The sequence below is a fragment of the Choristoneura fumiferana genome, chromosome 11 (assembly GCF_025370935.1).
Source record: "Choristoneura fumiferana chromosome 11, NRCan_CFum_1, whole genome shotgun sequence".
In the NCBI taxonomy this organism is placed as follows: Eukaryota; Metazoa; Arthropoda; class Insecta; order Lepidoptera; family Tortricidae; genus Choristoneura; species Choristoneura fumiferana.
The window spans coordinates 2933959-2957777 of NC_133482.1; the positions used below are offsets into that span (position 1 = coordinate 2933959).

The window sequence follows — 23819 nt, forward strand, 5'->3', positions numbered from 1 at the left end:
ATATTAGGTTTACTTCAAGCTTGGAATCAATAAAACAACACCATCACAATTTAATATTTAATTAGCACTTACAAAATTAGAACCACTTTGTAAATTTATACATTCGTATTTAAAATACATTCATAATACAATAATGTAAAACTTCTAACTATTTTTTTCTGTCAAGGGAGGAAAAGTTCACTTTATTTGCGCTACGCTAGCTGACGCGAATATTATAATACATAGTAGGGGAGCCCATGATGCTAAATGGCTATTTAGTATTTATTTACTCGAGCGTCAAGGAGACCGATTAGATTTTGTAGATTAGTCTATAGGAAGAAAAAAAGTTATGTGATGTTTTCCGTTCCAGTGGCCGGGGAATGCTTAAGGGTGTCAGATATTGTAGTTTAGATGCTTCAGCATGTCTCTGATACCGAAAATAGTTCTCTGCTGACTTGCGTGGTGGGGTAGGCCACCCAGAAGGGTAGAAAATAGAAAATATGTAATAAGTCAGATACTCACAGGGGATGTTAAGTGAATACTAAAAAGGTTCCCATTCAAGACTATTCGGAAGTGGCGCAAGCTCGTAGCGATTTTTATTAAATGCAGAAAAAAACGACATATTATATGGACTTATATATGGCAGAGGTACTCAGCAGGCTGCCAATTGCCAGTATCCTTCCTTACGTTCATCTGACACGCTCGAGTAATCCCAAAATCCCCTATTGGGCTTCCCTACTTTAATACAAAATTAAATTAAATTCACACCACGCTGCGCTCAAAAACACGCATAACCGACGTTGGGAAATGACTGCTAAGCTAAAATGGGACTGGGCTGGACACGTCTGTCGCATGCACCCACAAAGGTGGGCTCGCACAGTTACTTGGTGGGTGCCGGAGAACGGCCAGCGACATCGAAGCAGATCGAGAAGGAGATGGTGGGACGATCTGGACACGTACGCAAAGGACTGGCCTGAAATTGCGTCAGAACGAGAGTTGTGGAGGTCAAGAGGGGAGGCTTTTGCCCAACAGTGGGACACTATACAGGCTACTTAAAAAAAAAATAGATTGCATGTAAACCAAACGACAAATATTTAGACCTCATAAGGACATCCGAGCCAAATTTTCTGTGACATCTGATCTATCTTAATTATATGTCCATAACGTCGATATTAGGTACAAATGTTTTTTTGGCGAACTGTACGGTGCTTTCAACTTAATCATCATAAATAATAAAAATGCGAAACAATGTTGATTTTTAATCATTTTACCGATGTTATTGGGAGAGATCTGTAGGTACTTCTTATATTTATATCTCTCCCTTTCGCACTTAAAATACCTACTTAGACAAGGACAGAATCTTTTATATTAAGATCTAAAATTCAAGTTCAAAAATGAAAATTTTAGTCATCAAGTGTCAGAGCAAGAGAGTGCGCGTTCTCTTTCTAACCTCACACGTAAACTATTTCGATTTTGAGTTTAACATTACTTCAATCCTATTGACTTAAATAATAGAATTCCTTACCGAGATAATTCTATTGACTGGCATTAAAATCTCACTTTAACATTGGTAAAACTTTATTCTTCATCCTTATTAGTTATAATAACTATAGTATTTATAATTAATCTTAGTTTCTGATGGTCTGGAAGTTGCCTATCAACCCAAACCACAGTTAGAAGGTCCTTATACCAACGTTTAACGCGCACATAAAGTATCCATCCTTTTCGCACATGTCTACTGGTTAGAAAGGGACTTAACTCATGACCGCGATAAAACCGAAAGTCTAGTTAAATAGAATTTGTGAATAGTGCAAGAGAAACTATTAGTATAATTTTTTCCATCAATAGTCACACTAAATATCTTTTTTAAATGCTACTAAATGCAAGTGACTATATATCCTTTTTTTTCTTTGGTCACATCGTAATTTAATTACAATACTTATCCACAAATTCTATCACAGTAGACTTAAGCGTAGAACATTTAAATGTGGGCAAGTTTAGAGAGAATCAATCCTTAAATCGGTTAGTTTTCGATCAGACAGTCCTAGACTCTAGACGTCTAACGTGGTTGAAATCAACTGATCATTTAGCTTACGTAGCTTTAGCTTCATCACGTAATTAGTCGACAAAGAGAGTCAGGAATAGAGTACAACGCAAAAAGCTGGGTCTCGTCGGAGGACCGATTTTGGTTGCACTGTTTGCTGAGGGTGATCAGTTCCTCTTGCACTTCCTCTAGGATCTTTTGACGTTTCGGGAAACTGGAAAAGAGATGAGAGGGATGAATAAATGATAAATATTATTACGCTGGACGGCAGATTCATATGAAACATAAATATTACCTGCTTATAATTTCGGTATAGCATCTTAGTGCCAGAGTTCATAAGATAATATTAGAGAAAGTGTCCGTAAAGTCAGTATCAATGTTATAAAAATATTGCTACTGATCATAAGATTAGTGCTAATATTACCCATAATATAAGTTTCAAAGTTAATAATATTCGTATTAGTAACGTCAGTAACCATAATATTGGTGTCAATATCGATAATATTGTGCCAGTATCCATAACATTAGTGACAGTGTGATACTGTCCATAACATTAGCATCAGTATGCACAATATTAGTGTCAGTATCCATAACATTAGTGTCAGTATGCACAATATTAGTGTCAGTATCCATAACATTAGTGTCAGTATGCACAATATTAGTGTCAGTATCCATAATATTAGTGTCAGTATGCACAATATTAGCATCAGTATCCATAACATTAGTGTCAGTATGCACAATATTAGTGTCAGTATCCATAACATTAGTGTCAGTATGCACAATATTAGTGTCAGTATCCATAACATTAGTGTCAGTATGCACAATATTAGTGTCAGTATCCATAATATTAGTGTCAGTATGCACAATATTAGCGTCAGTATCCATAACATTAGTGTGAGTGAACATCCATAAGGTCTCACGAACTTTTATAGAACCCGCATATAGTTAGTAAGTTAATTTGTTTTAGAGTAGGTACCTTTTTTGTGTAATATTATATACCTACCTAACTGTTGGCAATAAACGCATTTTCTTTCTTTCATAACATTAGTAATAGTGTCAGCATCCATAACATTAGCGCCAGTTTCAACATCGGCCAGTGTACTCACTCAGCGACGACGGCGGCGACGGCTTGCGGCACGTCGTGCGCGTGCAGCGGCGCGGTGAGCCTCGCGCAGAGCGCGCGCACGCAGCCCCCCTCGCAGGCGAGCGCGAGCGCGTGCGCGCGGCACCGGCTCAGCACTGATTGGAGGCCCAGCTGCACCAGGATTGAGGTCAGCTGGGTGTTTATCTGCGGAAAAGTCGCTCATCTAATAAAACTGAATTTAAGGTTTATCTTTAAATCTCATTCTTGTACATATAATTGTCAAATAGTCATTTTAGTAAATCGTTGTTGTACCGCAAACACACTGTATCCTAACTAATAAAATAAAATACAAATATTCTTTTCAATTCTCATGCTCATGTGTTTATATTGGATCTAGGCGACATAAAATGTTTTTTATGCTCTAGTGCATAAAGTAAAATCTTTGTCTAAGACCAAGGCAATCAAGCGTAAACAGACAAACAAAGAAGATTCTACATATTTTTTAATTAATTTTTAATTTAAATAAAACTAAAAATCAATCAAATCATTCAAAATAGATCAATAAAACAAAAAATATATAATTATAATGCGTGAACAGTAAAAGGTTGGTACATAGTAAATGAACATTGTTTCCACTGTTGCTATTTCATTTCCTCGCCATCAAAGTGAAAAGCAGAGTGTAAAACTCGAATATTAAACCCATTTTCCCCTCGACGTGTTTATCCACCCTCGCCGTACCGGCTCGGGTGGCTATGTAAAATGGCTCATTTTATACTCTTGTTGTACCATTTACTATTATTCAGCTCCACAAATCAGAGGCCTTATATTGTCAACTTAGAATCACAACCTTATTATCGTTGCTTAGTACCCATAACACAAGCTTTGCTAAGCTTACTTTGGATTAGGTTAATTGGTGTTAATGTCCCGTTAATTTATTTATTTAAAACGTCAACATAGTGTTGCCATTATAATATTGTAGTTACCCTATTAGGTATTGGTAAAAGCCGCCTATGTAATAAATCTTTTTATTAATTCTATTATTTATTAACACGGCTTAAAGCGTGAGAAAGTGACACGCAACGTAGTTATTTGGTTCTTGTAAAAGTTTATCAACGTTTTTTATTGAAGTAACGGTATCAAAGTGTGAAAGTAATTAAAACGCTATTAAACGTTATTCAACGGTAACGATATTTTGTAGTATCGGGGTACTAAGAATTATTATGGCAACACCCGCCTACGCACATGTTTGACCGCACTCCATCTTTATTTTTTATTTGATCTGAGGTTTATAAAAAATTCAGCTTTCTGTGGCCTCAATTACTTAATATAGTTAGTAGTTGGAACGCCGCCAGTAGAACTAGCTACACATATTGTTCCACGGGAGCGTAACAGCGGTACAAAGCTATACTTCGTTTATTTTAGTTTATTTTAGGATTCATAAAGAATTTTAAACAACTGTTAGTTAAAAAATCTTATTACAGTGTTCAACATTATTTAGAAGATAAATTATAGTATGTATGGAATGCAAATATATCAATGTAATAAATAAATAATAACCAATAAAAATAATAATCTATGTAATAATTAATTAATATATAATAATATTTATACTAAAAATTATTAATTTTGTAATTGTAATCTTAATTGCTGCGCCCAACAGGGTACATAATGTGATCTCTTAGTTAAAGTCACACCACCTGTAAAACCATTATGTGCAATAAAGTATTGAGTCTTTTTATTGAAAAACTTGAGTGTTTAAAATAGAATTACACATGAAGCCAAAATAATGTAAATGGCCACAATGCCCTTACTTACAATCAATTGTTAAATATTTGCTGTGACTTATTGTTCAAAAGTGTTTTACAATAAAAAGACATGTCAATATCTCTTAATATTTGACATTGACACTGTTTTCTCTTTGCAATTAACACGCTTTTTTAATCGCTTCCCTGCTTCATTTACATCATAAAGGTTCAATGTAAGTGGCTATTTATATCGTTTAGTCATTCGTCGGGTCATGTTATCTCGACAAGGTTCAACACGCATGCAAAATCAACAACTATAAGCACTTACTAAGGGAGTTGCCTTTAGCTTGTATTAGCACTAGATTTTTCCTTTTTTCGTGGGAGGAGCGCGAGGTATAAAAGTATAGGATATACCTAGATTCATATTAAAAAACTTTGATTTGCTTTGTTGCTTTGGTATAACTTTGTAGTAACTTTGTAGTACCAAAAGTCATATAAAACTGTCATGCAAATGCAAAACATGCACACTTAATAAACACTTAACAACTGTACTTAATATTAGATTTTTTATAGGGAACTATAGGACTATTTATATAAAACTAATTCCTAGCTTTTTTTATTTATTTTTTATTCGACTGGATGGCAAACGAGCAAGTGGGTCTCCTGATGGTAAGAGATCACCACTGCCCATAGACACCTGCAACACCAGGGGGATTGCAAAAATACAAAAAAAATGCAAAATTATTGTGTAAGACTGTTTGTTTCTAAATAAAAAAATAATTAGTAAAGGACTAATCGACGGTCAGTACAGTCATTGTCTGTCTCTTCTTTGATATTACGTGAGGCGAACGTACCATCTCCTGTCATAATTGCTCCGACCAGTAATCATGTGACTGTATTAACACTAAATAATGATTAACACTAATGTCTACGTTAATGTCGGTGTTAGGAATGTTAAAATAACCTTTCGACTCGGTTCAATAAAGATAAATAGATCTCACAATCTCATAAGGATGTCGCACGAACCCGGTCGTATTAAAGAAAAAAGAAGAAACTACTTGGGTTTTTTAAAAATAAGTTTTTGGTGAAAATTTCATTTTTAATACAAGCTTTTTTGCTGACTGTACCTTTTTAGGGTTCGGGGCCGAAAATGACAAAAACGGAACCCTTATAGTTTCGTCAAGTCCGTCTGTCTGTCTGTCCATCCGTATGTCACAGGCATTTTACTCGAAAACTACAAGATGTACTATATCATGAAATTTGGAGTACAGATGTCTTGTCAAAGCTGCTATTTAGTTTTGTAGTTAAATTACAAAAATAAATATTTATAGGGGTGCACTCCATACACGTAACAGAAATTGGTTTTTTTTTTTAACTCGCATATCAACATAGTTCGACAGCTCTTTTGAAAAGATAGTAAATTTTCTCAAAAACTTTTTGATTAAGTGAAGATTTTCGGAAATAATCGCTCCCAAAGTAGCAAAAATTGTGCCCCCCCCCCTCTATCTTGGTAACCATTTGTCCAAAAAGATATGGAAAGGTAACACTTAATAAATACTTTCAACGAAAATTGGTTTAAACATGATCGGATATACCGTTTTTGAGTTATTGCCGAAAAACTGTGCTTCTCAACAAAAGGACGTTAGTGCCGTGAAGATACGCTCTTTTTCTGGTAATAGATAGTAAGTGTTTTAATTGTATTATAATATAACGCACATAATATTACTTGATTTTTTTCATAATGGCTACGGAACCCTATCTTGGGCGTGTCCGACACGCTCTTGGCCGGTTTTTGTTGACTGTACTCGTACTGTCACCCAAATTACATTTGCATACCAAATTTCAAGTCGATGCCATTATGCCATTAACCGTTGAAGAGTTCCGTCATGTTGAGACGATCCTGGCCGGACTACCAGGATGTCAGTACCAGATTATTGTATTGTCACGCAATTCACATAATTATACCAAATTTTAAGTCAATCCAACTACTGGAAGTTGGTCGAATTTAACTTACGCATTACCGGAATATCAAGTATCCCATGTCTCAATGCAGATCTTTGTTTATCTGTACGCAGTTTCATGTAAATTCGTTCAGCCGTTATTGCGTGATTCAGTAACAAACATCTAAACATCCAGACATCCAAACTTTCAAAAATCTTCACAAACTTTCACATTTATAATAATAGTAGGAAGTAGGATGTATACAGGGTGGAAAGTTGAGATGGGGCAGCAAGGGCAGCTACTAGATCCCTAACCTTACCTACCTTTACTAACTTTTTGAGTGATGACAATCGACATTCACAGATTTTTGATAAAATGTACAGTCGGCGAGAAAATCGACAGATTTGACTTTTTTTTTAAATGCCAATCGGTCCCATTTCTAGAGTACTAGAACACCCACAAATCAAAGAAAACTTTTTCCATACAGTTCGTAGGGTACTAATTTGCAAAGTGAAACTTTCGCATGTTGTTTTTTTACGAATATGAATCCTTTATGCTTAAAGAAAAATAAACAGTATGTAGACAACTAAAAACTGAACATTTTAACTAAACTTAGGGGCTGTTTCACCGGACGGTTAAATGTGATGTCGTCTCTATTTGTTTTGTTCGAATAGACGGAGACGGCATCACATTTAACCGTCAGTTAACATTAATCAATGGATGGTGAAACAGCCCCTTAGTGTCTTAACCCAGTATCGCTGCCCCATCTCAACTTTCCACCCTGTATAGACCCATCTAAATGGAAGAGGATGATGATTGGCTTACTTGGTTTTCGCAGTACCTCTTCGAATTCTTAGTTATCTTCTCGCTGGCGGTGATGAAGGTCACAGATATAATCGGACTGTTCGACTTCTCCACCTCGCTCCAGCTCTGATACGTCACTCGATTACTTGCACCTAAAAAAAGATGTTTATAAATGCGAAAGTTTGCAAGTCTGTTTATTACTTCATCTCGTCTAAACCGCTGAACCAATTTAGACGATATTCGGTATACCGATAGTTTGAGTCCCGGGGAAGGAGTAGGATAGTTTTTATCCCGTAAAATTACATAGTTCCCCTGGGATAGCGATAAACGAATTCTACGCAGACTTAGTAGCGGGTAACCTACTAGTTCATGTATATTTAAAACATAATATGTTGCTTCTTTGCTATAATCGTGCACCACAGCTACGTCTATGTGATACATACATGTTAACATTATAGGTAGTGCCACGAGATGAAGTGAATGATTATACACACAGCTACAAAAAGAACTGATTGAATTAAATGAATGAGTAAATTTAAAAATCCGCTGTCATTACACAACATGTTCATGTGTGCGTGACTTCAACTCTGGTGGCAGTACCTATATTACGTCACTACTTTGGAAAAACCTCTTATCTCAAATCAAAACGTCAACAAAATTTACCCTTGAGACAATGTTAATAAAGTCCACTCAGAAAATTTTCGAGGTACGAGCTTTTTTAAAAATAGTGTCGATAAGCGAGTTGTTTTACCGGAGGAACAAAATTGTGTAGTTCATTAATATAGACCACTACAAATTAAAGCCCGAATGAATCACATCCAGAATAAAAAATAAAGCGCTCGCTACGCCATCTAGACAGAAATTTGGAAAGTGTCCAGCGAGTAACTGAACCTCGCCTCTATCTTTTGCCGCATCAACTAAATGGTTAGCAGTAAAAATCATAGATGTCGTTGTAAAGGAATTACCTTCGGGAGTTCTCAAAGTTTCAGGATTCAATTTCTGTTTGACGAAGTCAACAACATCGATGAATGGCACCTTTACTTCGATAACTCTGCAAAAAAAGTCACCAACGTGTAAAAACAAAAAGTGAAAAAACCTAAGCTAGACCACTGATACTGATCCAACGTGCTCCATAGTTACGCCTTTTATAATAAGTTATTTAGGGGCTGTTTCACCATCCATTGATTAGTGTTAACTGGCGGTTAGGTGTGATGCCGTCTCTATTTGTTTTGTTCGAATAGACGGAGACGGCATCACATTTAACCGTCGGTTAACGCTAATCAATGGATGTTGAAACAGCCCCTAAGTCAACTGTCCCCGCTCTAAAAGGCAACTTTGACAGCAACGTCTTCGTGTTCTAGAACGATCCCCGTGCCGCTGTGCTCGTAGTCCACAGTTGCAGGGCAGGGGCAGCAGCAGAACCCCGCAGCCCATAGGTCACCGGCTAGACCACTGATAGTGACCCAACGTGCTCCATAGTACGCCTTTTATAATAAGTTATTTAGTCACCTGTCCCCGCTCCAAAAGGCAACTTTGACGGCGACATCGTCGTGTTCTAGAACGATCCCCGCGCCGCTGTGCTCGTGGTCCACAGTAGCGGGGCAGGGGCAGCAGCTGAGCCCCGCAGCTAGGTCACCGGTAGACCACTGATACTGATCCAACGTGCTCCATAGTTACGCCTTTTATAATAAGTTATTTAGTCACCTGTCCCCGCTCCAAAAGCAACTTTGACGGCGACATCGTCGTGTTCTAGAACGATCCCCGCGCCGCTGTGCTCGTGGTCCACAGTAGCGGGGCAGGGGCAGCAGCTGAGCCCCGCAGCCCACAGGTCGCGGGCTAGTTGCGCGCGTTTGGTCGCGGCGAGGCCGTCGCGGCCGTTGCCCGCTGTGCCCCACACATACACGCATATTAGGGTTGACTGGAAAAACAATTATAATGTTATTTATTATTTGTTTGCATAAGCTTAGCTATCGTAAGGTCGCGGGTGAGCAAGGTAATTCTTTTAGTTCGTTATTTATTATCTTAAGCTGTGAAAAAATACGTTGTGTACGGTCAGACAGTGCTCTTTCTTAAACAATTTTGTATCAAATGAATATATCGCTAGAGACGAACCTACGTTGACAGACAAAATTCAAGCGTTTTGAGCCTATTTCAAAGTCGTCGGATACGCCATTAATTAAATTACTGACAAACTGAACGATGTAATAGTGCCGCATTCACACCTTTCTAAAATTACGGAATTTTTCATATAGGAAAATTTCGGGAACTTTTCACAATTTTGTATGGGGATTGAATCTTACCGTACCTTAAATTAATATTTCCTATACACTATGTAAAAATTTCCAGAAATTTCCAAAAACTTTTCCAACTTTTCGGAAACTTTTTCGCAACTTGCAAATCTGTATTTGAAACTCACTTCACTAGGTGTCACAGCATGCGGCATGTCAGCCTCCATCTTCTTAACAATGGCCGCCATTCTTTCTAGTGACATGGAGAAGCCAACGCACGAGCTTTTCTGCTTGGAACTGTCTATGTCCTTGGTGCGAGCTACTTTGCGGAACTCCTCCACCAATGCGTCGTACCTGGAAAAATAAAGAAACAGAACGGTAAATTAAAAAAAATAGAAGAGGAAATGATAAATAGGAATTACGACCAATATTAGCGCTTAGTTGACAACATATAATTTTGAGTAATATTTTTAAATTAATTGTAAGGAATTTATGGCAGTGAAAATGATATCCTTTGACGCATTGTGGCCTTAATACTCAAACGAGCCTAGAATGGGATGGATGATTTCATCATCATCATCAGCCTACAGCAGTCCACTGCTGGACATAGGCCTCTTCCATGGCGCGCCACAACTGTCTCCAGCCCGTCGCATCCATCCGCCGCCAGCGACCCTCTCAAGGTCGTCCGTCCACCGTGCCTCAGCACGCCCTACACTACATTGCCCGCCCGTGGTCTCCATTCGAGGACTAGTCTGCTGCACCGTTCATCGAGATGGGTGGTTTATGACACTGTAGAGTATTTTATATATTCCAGTCCTTGCTTTCCCGCTTCATCATTTCTCTTCTACTTTTCTACGCGAGGGACGCGCTACTGTGCCGGGACTCTACCTGCCACCGGCGGCTATGAGGTCGCCGGCGCGTCGCTTCGACGACTTGTGCTCGTCGCGGGACACAGCCATCTGCCAGAACACGCCGCCATGTTGGGACGCGTTGTACGCGAGGAACGGCGCTACTGTAATGGGACACTGCAGACAAATAAATACTTGTGAAAAATATACTGTATTTCTTGTTGGATGTACCATCAGCCAAATAAGTGGTCTATCAATTTTTAAACAAGTACCTATCAAACTAATATGTCGCTAAAGGTCGACTTTAGCGACATATTAGTTTGTCTATTGGCATTATTGTTTTATGACATGCAAAAGATTATCAGCTTTAGAGTGGTACCACATATTTGGCTGATGGTATCTGAAATGTCATTGAAACTACATAATATATATACCAACTTTCCAAACAATTCAACCACTAAAAGCGGATCAAATTTTATACATACATACATAAAATCACGCCTCTTTCCCAACGGGGTAGGCAGAGACTACATCTTTCCACTTGCTACGATCCTGGCATACAACTCTCGCTTCCTCTACATTCATGAATCTTTTCATGCATGCACGTCGGTTTAGAGTACTCCTGACCCGACCTTTCTTCAGAACGTTGCTTTGACTGCATGGATGGTTTGGGCATGTTGAGTTGAGAAAATAGATTGAATAGGCAGATCTATACGACGAGCGTCAATGGGAACGTTGGAAGAGGAAGGCCTAGATGAACATACCACGATCAAATCAAATTTTACTCCGAAGATTTGAATACCGACAGACACACAGAAACCATGACAGGTGAAGCTAAATAAAGACTTAAAAACAGGAGCTTCTAGCAAAAAAAAAATAAACACATCACAGTAATGACATTAATAACAATAGTTTACCCTTTCTGAGCCCTGATGATTTTATATATGCGCTGACAGATATATCCGTCATTGGTGTAAAGATGGTTGTTTTTTTTTGAAAAATATGGCTCTGTCCATTGGAGGACAATTTTGCCAGTGTCTAGTAGGTTTTGCCGTTGTACGGTAAAAAAATACTATAAAACGAAATATGAGACATAATGGTGGATGAACGATGACAGCGCGAATCTGGTGTAAAGATGTATTGTATTTTTCACCTATGATGAGTTCTGTGACATTTGAAAATTTTCCGAATTACGCGTACTATGTTCGCAAAATATTTTTTAAAAATAATTTATATTTTGAAGCAAAATAATCAAAAAAAATTAAAACTGTGCTTTTTAAAAATATAAAGCAATATCAGTGTCCATTAAATAGACTCCATCGAATACGATAGAACTTTTTTTTTATGACACAATGTGTGAAATGGAATAGAGTAGTGACGTGACACAACATTACTCTACACTCTACACTAATAACTCTTAGAAAAATGGATAGTTCACTCGATAAATGGTACATCTCTAAAACTGTCAAACTCGAAGCGTCACAGAACTCATCATGGGTGAAAAATATTATAGTAAATAATGTTTTGCCTTCGTTTTTTGTCGGAAAAGTTCGTATTCATCATGCTATCTCAACTAGCTTACTGAAGTTTACTGAAGCTAAATGAGAAAGCAAGATAATTAGGAACTTATCCGACACAATACAATAGAAAAACATTATTCAAAAGATCTGTAAATAAATTGACGTATACTCACTTCACACCCCAAAGCCTTAGCATTCCTATACACCGCTTCAACCTCGCTAACCGCCGACGCGACTGCCTTCGCCCACTTGGCTTGCTTCACCATCCGGCCCACGAGTTCCTTGACCTCGTACACGGCTATATCTGTCTCCATCAAGCGGAGTAGATTGGATATATCTCTCTTCGTTATACAGAGTGATGTTAGGTGCGTTTGGAGCTGGAGGTTTGTTATGCGGCCTGAAAGAAAGATGCATGATGTCGGACACGCCCAAGATAGGGTTCCGTAGCCATTACGAAAAAAATAAGTAATATTTTTCTATGGATTTCGTATTTTATACGGAATCTTCCAAGTTTAGCTATATTTTATAGCTGCTATTTAAGAGGAAAACTACTAATAATTCTCAAGCAAACTTAGCCGTTACAGTTTTCCTTGAAAGTTTGGTATACTTACTACCATACTGAATTTTTTCCACGCACCGGTTTAGATTTTAGAGGGGGGACGGGGACACTCGACTTTAATGAAAATTTCCACTTGTAAAGTTGAATATTTCGCTAAAAATCAATGAATCGAAAAATCGTCTTAGCAAAACCCTAGTGGATTTAAACGACCTATCCAACGATACCCCACACTATAGGGTTGGATGAGAAAAAAAAACACCCCCACTTTAAGTCTATGGGAGGCTATTTTTTAAATATTTTATTGTACTATTTTGTCGGCATAGTTTACATACATATTCGTGCAAAATTCCAGCTTTCTAGCATTGATAGTCCCTGAGCAAAGCCGCGGACGGACAGACAGACATGGCGAAACTATAAGGGTTCCGTTTTTGCCATTTTGGCTCCGGAACCCTAAAAAGAGAAGAGCTGACTCATCAACGCACAGCTACCACGATACCAAGAATATGCGAAGATGTGTTGCGAGTAATGTGTGTTTTCATGAACCATAAATGAAGTGGTTCATGAAAAACACATTCACGCACATCTCTGGTGGAAACGGAGTCTTAACTTAACTTTTGGACTTTGGATCTAGAAAGCTGTTTTTTTCACAGGTTTTTTTCATTTTTTTTTATTTGACTGGATGGCAAACGAGCAAGTGGGTCTCCTGATGGTAAGAGATCAACACCGCCCATAAACATCTGCAATACCAGGGGTATTGCAGATGCGTTGCCAACCTAGAGGCCTAAGATGGGATACCTCAAGTGCCAGTTATTTCACCGGCTGTCTTACTCTCACTCCGAGACACAACAGTGCAAGCACTGCTGCTTCACGCAGGATTAGCGAGCAAGATGGTGGTAGCAATCCGGGCGACTTTGCACAAGTCCTACAACCTGCAAAAACAGGTGTTGTATTTAAGTCTTAAATAAGGAATATGAAAGAATTTTTTGAAATTCAAACCTTAGGTTGAAGATGTGTATTATCCGTTATATTTGAAGCTAGAGATAAAGGAACATGTACTCGTATTTTACTACCCCAAATTTAACGCGAGCGAAGCCGCGGGCAAAAGCCAGTGCGAAATGTGCACAATTCTCATGGCCATGGTCACTGCCAGTAACATTTTTGGCAGAAGAATTAGACCTATGTGAAAGATGAAACCACAGACTTACCAAAACTGACGTCCACTAGCACAGGATATATGTCTATATGTTTGTCCAGCGGCACCCCGCAGCTGAGCAACAGTGTTTTTAACAGCTCAGTGTGGTTTAACTGTATGGCCACTTTGAGGCCACTTTCTGATGCCGCTCGACTAGCAATCACCAGAAGTTCTGCGTCCGACCATAGGGTATCTGAACATAAGAATTAGATTAGATATAAAGTACTTCGCACTTATACATCGTTTATTTTAGCGTTAGAAAGAAGGTAAACGATTTCAACGTGTATTTTTATTACAAAATAAGTCACAGCAAATAGAGTAAATCGTTAATTATTGGCCCTCGTTCAATAACTTCAAAAATTAATTCTAGTTACCTATAAACAGAGTTAATTTTTAGTATAAGGTGTCAATAACTCGCTACCTTATACTAAAATTAATTCTGGTCACCTATAGATAGGGTTCAAGTTGACCAATAATTGTCGATTTACCCTATGTAACAATTAATTATATTTTATATGGAGGAGAACAGTGCCCAACAATGGACATCCTGGGGCTGATAATGATGATGATAAGGACGATATAGCAAGACATTTACATTATTTTGGTTTCTTAAAATACTAAAGCGATTTCCAATAAAACTACTATTGGTGGTATCAAATAGCTTCGTTTACCTGACTTGGGATTAAATATGTCAAAAGCGCACTCGATGATCTCTCTCGGATGGAACCCGGGCACGTGCTTCTCTCTAAACACGCGGTCTATGACGTAGCGGCGCATGTATTTCGTGCCGGAGTACGCTACGTGCCTGCAAAAGATCCAAATAATCAAAAGTCAAGCCGGGGCAAAGCGGTGGCCCTAATTTCTGATCGGGGAAGAGCGAATTAGTCTTCTGGCGCCATTTTGATCGCGTCATTCAAAAGCCGCCATCAAACAAAACATTTCTTTCATTGTAGTACATTATAATTTCCTAGGCCTGAAAGTAGGCAATCGCAATCAACACCTGTCTCGTTTTTATAGCATTATAAAAAAGGTAAACAATCTTGTAGTATTTTTATTGAAAAACGATTTAAAAAAAACAGTAACCATTATAATTCATGATACCAAAAGAGTGTAAATGATCAAATGTCTTAGCAAATTGTTACATATTTGCTGTGGCAAATTTTTCAAGGGTTACTCAATAAATAGACACGCGAAGATCGCTTACATTCATTCTAATACTAAAAAAAATAAAGTATAAGATTACTGTGGTATCACCGCGCATTGAAAGAAAAACTTTACAGAAATAATTTATGATAAATGATATTGTCGGATCGTAACCGAATGGGATCCGAGGGATGGGCATAGGAGCAGAGGCAGACCCAGAGGAGATGGCGGGACGACCTGAGCGCTTTTCAGCTCGATTGGCAGGTGCATGCCCAGGACAGGGAAGAGTGGCGGAGAAAAGGGGAGGCCTTTGCCCAGCAGTGGGACATAATACAGGCTACATAAAAAAAAAAATGATATTGTACCGGATATGTAACGTCTTAAAACATGATATTTAAGACGTGAGTTATCCGGTACATTATCATTTAATATGGGTGAGTCTCACGGTGGTTTCATGTTCAGAAAGAATTTATGTACAAATGTGTCAACTGACCTCGCAAAGGGCAGCCTCAAGTCATGAGGCAGATGGCACACGGTGCCAGAAGCTGTCATCACCTTGACTGCGTTGGGGTGGGGGTCCCAGGCCTTCACCAGCGGCGTCAGGAGGGGAGGGGAGAACTCTACGGCGCCATGGCTTGGAATACCTGGAGATACAGAGTGGTTATGTAGTAGAGTGTCCATGTTATTGGAAGTGCAAAGGAAACGTTTGAATTTCCCTGTCTATTACTGGATTTCCCTATCCAACCACGAATGTAGTAAGAGTTGTCAGTGAAACTGTGCTTCTATTCGAGGTGTTATTTTTTTTTTAAGCTGAAGGCCTTAGACACCCCAACTGACTTTTTTTTAAATGGCCAAAACACATAGATATTCAAACAAATCTCTATTTGGATATGACAAGTCACGTAGAATGTAAAAATGGCGAATCCATTTTATTATTATACGTTTTAAACTTTCGTGATACTCACTCATAGTCAAAATACCACAAACGGGACTTATCACGCTATTATTACACAAGTAATATTTACTTGACGTTTCGGCAACGTTACAGTTGCCGTGGTCAGGATGCCGGCACTTATAGTGATCAAGTGCGGATAGTTCGAAGAACTCGCGCTGCTAGGCAGACTTGCACCCCACACTTCAGTCTACTCGTGACCACGGCAACTGTAACGTTGCCGAAACGTCGAGGTAAATATTACTTGTGTAATAATAGCGTGATAAGTCCCGTTTGAGGCATTTTATTTATAATGACCCGGATAACTCACGTCTTAAATCGAGTTTAGCTCGACATGTTTCGGGCTAATCCGTAGCCCTTCGTCTTTGGAGCAACGCGACTCAGCGGCTGCTGCAAGACCTTACTCCATAGGATCATTTCTATAGTAAGCTCTTCACTAGGCAATCACAAAATGTGAGCCAACCCAGAGTGAACCCCGTGAGTTATCCGGTCATTATATTTAATATGAGTGAGTCTCACGGTAGTTTCATGTTCAAAATTTTATTATTTGCCTAAAAAAACAGTTAGTTGATCGATGCCCCTGATGATGTGAGCCCCTGATGCTAATTCGAGTGAGAGGTCCAATAAAAGTGATTTATAACTCAGTTTGATGCACTGACGACCAACCACTAACCTCAGCGACCCTCGTAGTCAGCCACTGCAGCGCCGCGCGCCGCATGCCGTTGTGATAAGTTATATCCTCGGCAGTGGAAGGCGTCTGCTGAAGACACGCAGCCACAAGCCTCCGGTAGCCTCGTGAGCCTCGCGAGGCTAGAGTGTGAGACAGCAGGCCGGACAAAGCGCCCTCGGCCACTGGTCGCGGCACGTGAGAGCTTGAGAGGAGCTCGGCGCATGTTGGACGAACGCTCGCGTCGTGGTTTAGCAGCCATCTTGAATAAAGGCTCTATTATTTTAACATGTAGAATTAAAGTTACTGACAATGATTAAACGTGATCTCTCACTGTCATTATCATCATACCAGACGTAGGACGTCCACTGCTGGACATAGGTCTCCCTCATAGACCTCCAGTTGCTTCGGTTGGACGCGGCCTGCATCCAACATGCACCCGCGGCTTTAACCTGGTCATCTGTCCACCTCGTTGGTGGACGTCCTATGATGCGCTTGCCGATCCGTGGTCTCAATAAGTTTCAGCCCCAAACGGCCATCTGTTCTCTCTGCTATATAATATGACCTGCCCATTACCACTTCTACGAGCTAATTTGCTTGGCTATATATATCGGCCTCGACCCTGTTCTACGTATCTCCTCATTTCTGATTCGATCCCGTAGAGAAAACTCTCTCCATAACCCGCTGAGCTACTTTGAGCCTTTTTATAAGGCCTTTAACGAAATATAACGTCTCGGATCACTATGGGCCTTTCAAAATAATTAAGAAGAATTTGCTTTACCACAATAGAGCTAATTTAGTTTATAAGCAATGCCAAACTTTTTTTTACATTTGTAGAATTATAAGTACTTATGTATGTATGCGTGGTTTATTAAGGAATGGCATTATAGCACTTACGAAACGCACTTAAGTGACTAAATAAGAAAAAACAAACAAGCTGAGATATTTGGTGCATAGGAGAAATTTGCGTCTGTATCACTGTCCAGTGGTGGTGTAGTGTAGCACGTGGCACGGAATACCGAGGACCTGGGTTCGATTCCCAGCGCTGGTCTTATTTTTCTGGTTTTTCTATGCATCTATATATTTCAGTTTGTATTTTCGATACGGGTTTTACGGGATGACCGTAAAAGTAACGAAAAATTTGGCATTGAAATAAAAAATACAAAAAGATTCCAAATAACCAATCTTAATCAAAACCAACGATATACCTGATAACATGGATCTGTTTAGCATTATCTTCAGTGTCAAATTCTTCAGGCATCACTATGTCCTTGGTTCTCAGGCTCGTCAGCACCACCATCCTTTCCATCCCCGTACTGAGTGGGGGGTGGAACATTTCAAACAATATTATACCAAGGGAGTAAATATCGACTTTCTGGTTGTATATCACTTTGGTTGTAGATTGTAGGAGCTCTGGTGCGACATAAAGTGCTGTTCCGATCTGCAAACAACGTACCTATGATACTTAAGTAGTCGTAATTATTTGTTTTCTAGCCTGATTAACGCAATCAGAGATTTATTTATTTATTTTCAATAAAAAATTAAATTAGGAAATTACGAGAAACTTATGTTAATCAAGTATCATTGAAACAGATGTTGCAATTTTTTTTTTTACTCCAAGGTCCAAAATAATTTTGGCTTTTTTTTTATATAAATTCTGATAAGTTCGCCTTTGTAAATTTCATTCTCTTGTTATCGGTTAATTTCATGTATTTTATATACAGTAAATAGTTATAAAACAAAACACAATTCAACATACCTGTCCAGTTAGAGAGCCACTGACTTCTTCTTGTTTGTTTTTTTCTAGAAATAATTTTATGATTAAATTATCGAACATAATTTCAAACATTTTAGTGCTATAATACAAACAATTACTTTGCTCACCCGCGATAGCTAAGACCATGGTGAACAGTTGTGCCGCTGTGATGATGAACTCTGATTGAATCCGAAACGCGTCAGCATAGTGGTGGTGGCGAACTATCACTGTGGTGGTTTATGTGATGTGTGTTCTTACAGGGTGGAGGAGCTGCATAACCACACATTTGTTGCATGACGTAGCTACGGTAAGGTCTCGGGTAAGCAAAGTATTTGTTTATATTTCACAACAGTTTAGACAAAAGTTACCATCAAGAGGTAAACCACTGAACGCCTTGGTGGCAAGCCCGAAGTCACCAATCTTTACATGATCATTGGAGTCCAAGAAAATATTGACCGGCTTCAGGTCTCTGTGAATCATGCCCCTCTGATGAACGTGAGCTAAACCTGAAACATGAAAATAAAAGTTTAATCTGTTTTCTGGCAAACAAAATATCGCTAGATGATGCCATTGACAAAAGGTCAATTTTTAGGGTTCCGTAGGCAAAATGGCAGAAACGGAACCCTTATAGTTTCGCCATGTCTGTCTGTCCGTCCGCGGCTTTGCTCAGGGACTATCAGTGCTAGAAAGCTGTAATTTTGTACGAATATATATGCAAACTATGCCGACAAAATAGTACATTCAAAAATTAAAAAAAAAATTTTTTTGAGTACCTCCTATAGACGTAATGTGGGGGTTTTTTTTTTCTCATCCAATCTTGTAGTGTGGAGTATCGTTGGATAGGTCTCTTAAAACCATTAGGGGGTTGCTAAAACGATTTTTCGATTCAGTGATTAGTTTGCAAATTATTCAACTTTAAATTGCAAATTTTCATTAAAATCGAGCGTCGTCGTCGTCACCCTCTAAAATCTATTAATAGTTTAAGAGTAAATAGCAGCCTAAGTATAAAATATACCTAAACTTGGAATATTCCGTACAAAATACGAAATCCTTAGAAAAATATTACTTCATTTTTTTGTAATGGCTACGGAACCCTATTTCGGACGTGTCCGACACGCTCTTGGCCGGTTTTTTCGCACTGACTGTTGCTATAAGCCTGGCTTTTACAGCTTTCCAGAGAGGGCGAACGAACTGCCAGGCAGACCGCTCAGCAAGGGATAATTTTAACTTAGCACGCCAAAGGTTGCTCACCGCTCAGCAAGGGGTAATTTTAACTTAGCACGCCAAAGGTTGCTCACCGCTCAGCAAGGGGTAGTTTTAACATAGCACGCCAAAGTTTGCTCCTATTAAGCTGACCTCGGTCTTCGGGCACTAAGGAAATGTTTTGCAAGCAATCGCGACTTTTGTACTACATCGTTAAACCTACCCGGGACGTTCCAGTATCAATTAAAGTTGTTGTGTCATCCACGTGTGGTGTTATGTAGATGTCCATTTGGCCATTTTGTTTGAGGTTAGCTCATTTAGTTATAAACTGAGCCCAAACGCGACACAGTTTTAATTATAACTCCAAAAACCTACCTTCAACAATCTCCCTAAAGAGCCTCCACGCTCTATAATGCTCCTTGTACAGGCAGTTGTCTATGGCATGCCGGAGTGTGTTTTTCTCGCAAAACTCCATTTGGATATAAAGCACTTGGTTGAGCCTTTCGGAGGGCGGCCTGGGCGAGTCCAGTATGTCCTCGGACGGTATTGTCTCGGATTTATTGGAGAGGTCTTCGAATTCTATGTCGTCGCTAGATTCGTCTTCGGGGCTGAAAGGAATGGGAAAGATATGGAAATTATCACTTAAACAACTGCCTCATCACGCATGAAGTCTTGGGTCTAATTTAACCCAGGGAAGGGTCTACATAGGAACTTTTGAGCTCTAACCCAGTAGGATAATGCATGTTCTACCGGCTTTCCAGCAAATGGCTGAAGCAAAATACTGTGGGAAAATCTCTCTCTCTCTCTCTCTCTCTCTCTCTCTCTCTCCTCTCTCTCTCTCTCTCTCTCTCTAGCTTGTGATGCGACACACACAATACAAGCCGTCGGCAGAACACACTGCATCAAATAAATGTAAACGCAACTTCTTGAATGCGGCTGAACTCATCTTGACAGAGTGCCGCTATCGACGGATACGTCTGGGAGGACATGATCATCATCATTGAAGACAGTTTCTGTCAAAATTACTAAATTAAACATGCTTCCAAGTATTAGCCTAGGGGCCCCGCCAATACACGTTCCGTCCGCACTTACCCATCAAACCAAGGATCCCCGTCGTCCTCGCTATCCGAATTACTCTTCTGCACCACGCCCTCAGACATCGACCATTCTACCTTGACCTCTTGCCCCAACTTAGCCACAATACCCTCAAGGCTGTTCCCGGGTCTCTTCCTCGTTGGTGTCCTCTCTTCACTTGGACATTCGTAGACCTCTATAGTGGACTCTATCCACGCGTTGTAATACCGTACGACGTTTTCATGGTTCAGCCGTGATAATAATTTCACTTCTCTGGTTATTTTCTTGTTTAAGTTCACATTTTCTGGATTTAGTTGGATGCGTTTGATTGCGTAGAAACCACCGTCTAGTTTGTTTTTTACCTTAAAGAAAATAACCATGCAAAAATGAGCAGCAATGAAATTGTGAGAAATAAAAATTATTAGGTGCAGGTTTTAAGACCTGCAAGAAAAATTGTGCAAGTTGCATTACATTGCGAGGCCGTAAAGCCAACGTGTTTGTAGTGGTCAATCGAGCGCCGTAATGTAATGCGACTTGCACGTTTTGTCTTGCTGTTCTAAACTGGGCTTTAAGCTACGAATAAATAATAAGTCAGGAATTGTAACTGCGTCATAAAAATGGAAACTGTGTCCTAACTGTGTCCTGTGCTAAAGTGCGCATGCGCGTCATTTAATTTTGACTGACATTTATTTTGCGAGTTTAGTGAGCTCATACGTCAAGTTTTCGCATTTTCGATTGTGAACAGCTCTAAATACGGTATTTGACTATTTTGTATATATTTTATTAATTAAAACTAAACAATGCTTGTTATCGAATAAAGAAACAATTTTTAAGCTACCTTTACAAATAACAAAGTTATGAGGATTTGAAATCAAGATTAGACAGAGAAAGACATACTGGCATGTGACGTCACACGCCAGTACCGCCATACTTGCTGCATAGAGAAAAGCGTTTGAAAAAGATACAGGTATATAGATTTTTCAAAAATTTACTATAAATCCAATTTTCAACCGATTTAAGTTTTCTCTACGCTTAACACTGTCTTTATATCTATATTTTCATAATAATATTAAGATATGGCAAATTCAGGAGTTGTCAAATACCGTATTATCATGCCAACGTGTGTTATAAAGTGGTGCAGGAACAATAAAAAATTAAAATGTCCAGGGATCACTTTCCACTAGTACGTAGTCGTAAAATTAGATTTATATTCAAAAATGTTCAAATACATTATTAGTTGGAGATGGTCAGTATTATGCAAAATCAAGTCTGTGGTCTATTGCTCACATAATGTAAATGACAGTTTCCTCACCCCTCTTCATACTTTCTTCTTTCCTGTATCGCTCAAACAAAAGGTACAAACAAACAGTCTTTATATTTTTCACGATTTTCAGTGTGAATAATATAAGATACAATAGTTTAATGTCAACTGCTCATCACCTTTTACGAAGGATTGCCTTTTCCGATGCACTAGACGTTCATTATTCAAGAGTCCTGGTGCTTCACCACCCGTTCCATTTCACCATATGCATTACGAGGAGCATAAATTGCTTAACAACTGTGTTAAAATAATTGAAATTAAACCCGTGAAAAGCTTGTTATTGAATAGTACCTAACTCCGGTGGTCAACTGTGGTCTTCACTTGTCTTTATCATTAGTTCCACTTCATCAAATGATGACTTTCAAGAGCAAATGCACGAGTTACTACTAAATATATCCAAATTACCATAGGTGTCCCTACAATATTTGAAGAGTTAGGATCCAATCATCAGATCCTGATTTTGTGCCTATGGGACTTAATAAGAGGTACACAAACTAAAATATATTTTTTTTCAATTTGGTTCATAAATGACGGAGTTCTGAGGTAACAGCCAAAAAAATACAACTGAATTGATAACATCATCCTTTTCCTTTAAGTCGTTAAAAAACAGACTGTCATTATCAATATATGACACGTCATTGAAATTGTCCTCCGATGGACAGAGCCATATTTTTTTAAAGAAACAACAACAACATTACATCACGCGAGCCAAACAATCCCTACTTTGATTCTGAATTTTAACTAATCAACAAGCACGTCTATACCTTGAAATTGATTCGTATTTGAATCATAAGTCGTTTTGGTTTTAGGTATGGCCACTTTATATGTGGAATTAGTTCTGAGTTATACGCTTCCTGACTTATTATTAGTTCGTAGGCTTTGAGTTTGTTCTGCGGATGTAGGTCATACTAATAGTACTTTTTTTTTCGTACCTTCAATACATCTCCAAAAGCGCCTTTTCCAAGCCACTTGAGCACCTCAAACTCGGCGTTCAGCCGCGAATGCCCGTTTGTTTGGAGGCTCGTGTGCCGTATCTTTTTGACTGCATCATCATCCTGGTTTCAGAAATTAAAAATATACTTAGTTAAAAATAGTAGATTGTAAAACGAGAGCATAAAACGAGCCATTTTACCCGAGGCGCGGTGCGGCGAGGGTGGACAGACACGTCGAGGGAAAAATGGGCTTAATGCTCGAGTTTAACACACTGCTTTTCACTTCGATTGCGAGGAGATGAAATAACAACAATGGAAACATTATTCACTTACTAGGCACACCTTTTATTTTTCATGCATTGCTAATATAATTATGAATATTTAGTTTTATTAATTTATTTTAATTAATTTGATTGATTTTTAGTTTTATACAAATTAAAAATTACAAAAAAATATATAGAAACTTTTTTGTTGTGGCTGTTAACACCTGATTGCCTTGGTCTGAAGTAGACGAAGATTTACCTTTATGCACTAGAGCATAAAAAATCATTTTATGTCGCCTAGATCCAGCATAACATAAGATGAACTTTACGAACATAAGATGTGAAAAATGTTTTTTTTATTCACTACTTTTGAGTCGCGGATTTTTGCGAATTTGCGAATTTGCCGTTTTTTTGCTCAAGTCAAATGTTGTGTAGGTAGATAATGATACGGAACCCTTCGTGCGCGAGTCCGACTCGCATTTGGCCGGTTTTTTATGATTAGCTGTTGCCCGCGACTCCACCCGCGTAGACTTCGTTTATCGCTATCCCGCGGAAACTATGCAA

The 23819-nt window shown here is 38.8% G+C and overlaps 1 protein-coding gene, 1 long non-coding RNA gene and 1 other non-coding gene across 3 annotated transcripts in view; 1 reads left to right on the top strand and 2 right to left on the bottom strand.

The window, feature by feature from the left end:
* The window catches only part of LOC141432493 (uncharacterized), a 126620-nt gene that overhangs the window by 88430 nt on the left and 14371 nt on the right, over nt 1-23819 (bottom strand). The window lies entirely within an intron of this gene.
* Nucleotides 44-23819, bottom strand: part of Gcn2 (eukaryotic translation initiation factor 2 alpha kinase Gcn2) — a 34430-nt gene continuing 10654 nt past the window's right edge. Inside the window, exons 6-24 of the mRNA XM_074094748.1 lie at nt 22993-23115; nt 20758-21101; nt 20041-20273; nt 18831-18968; nt 18466-18509; nt 17915-18147; nt 16706-16968; nt 16234-16248; nt 15581-15731; nt 14616-14749; nt 13958-14137; nt 12367-12590; nt 10714-10850; nt 10014-10179; nt 9302-9515; nt 8563-8646; nt 7619-7749; nt 3130-3311; nt 44-2237 (exon numbers count right to left, since the gene is read on the bottom strand). Of these exons, the coding sequence (XP_073950849.1) occupies nt 2090-2237; nt 3130-3311; nt 7619-7749; nt 8563-8646; nt 9302-9515; nt 10014-10179; nt 10714-10850; nt 12367-12590; nt 13958-14137; nt 14616-14749; nt 15581-15731; nt 16234-16248; nt 16706-16968; nt 17915-18147; nt 18466-18509; nt 18831-18968; nt 20041-20273; nt 20758-21101; nt 22993-23115 (3144 nt within the window). The 3' untranslated portion in view covers nt 44-2089. The remainder of the gene's footprint in view (nt 2238-3129; nt 3312-7618; nt 7750-8562; nt 8647-9301; nt 9516-10013; nt 10180-10713; nt 10851-12366; nt 12591-13957; nt 14138-14615; nt 14750-15580; nt 15732-16233; nt 16249-16705; nt 16969-17914; nt 18148-18465; nt 18510-18830; nt 18969-20040; nt 20274-20757; nt 21102-22992; nt 23116-23819) is intronic.
* On the top strand, nt 16434-16530 carry LOC141433042 (small nucleolar RNA U3). Its single transcript, XR_012451888.1, has one exon. It is a non-coding gene; the product is annotated as a small nucleolar RNA U3 (small nucleolar RNA).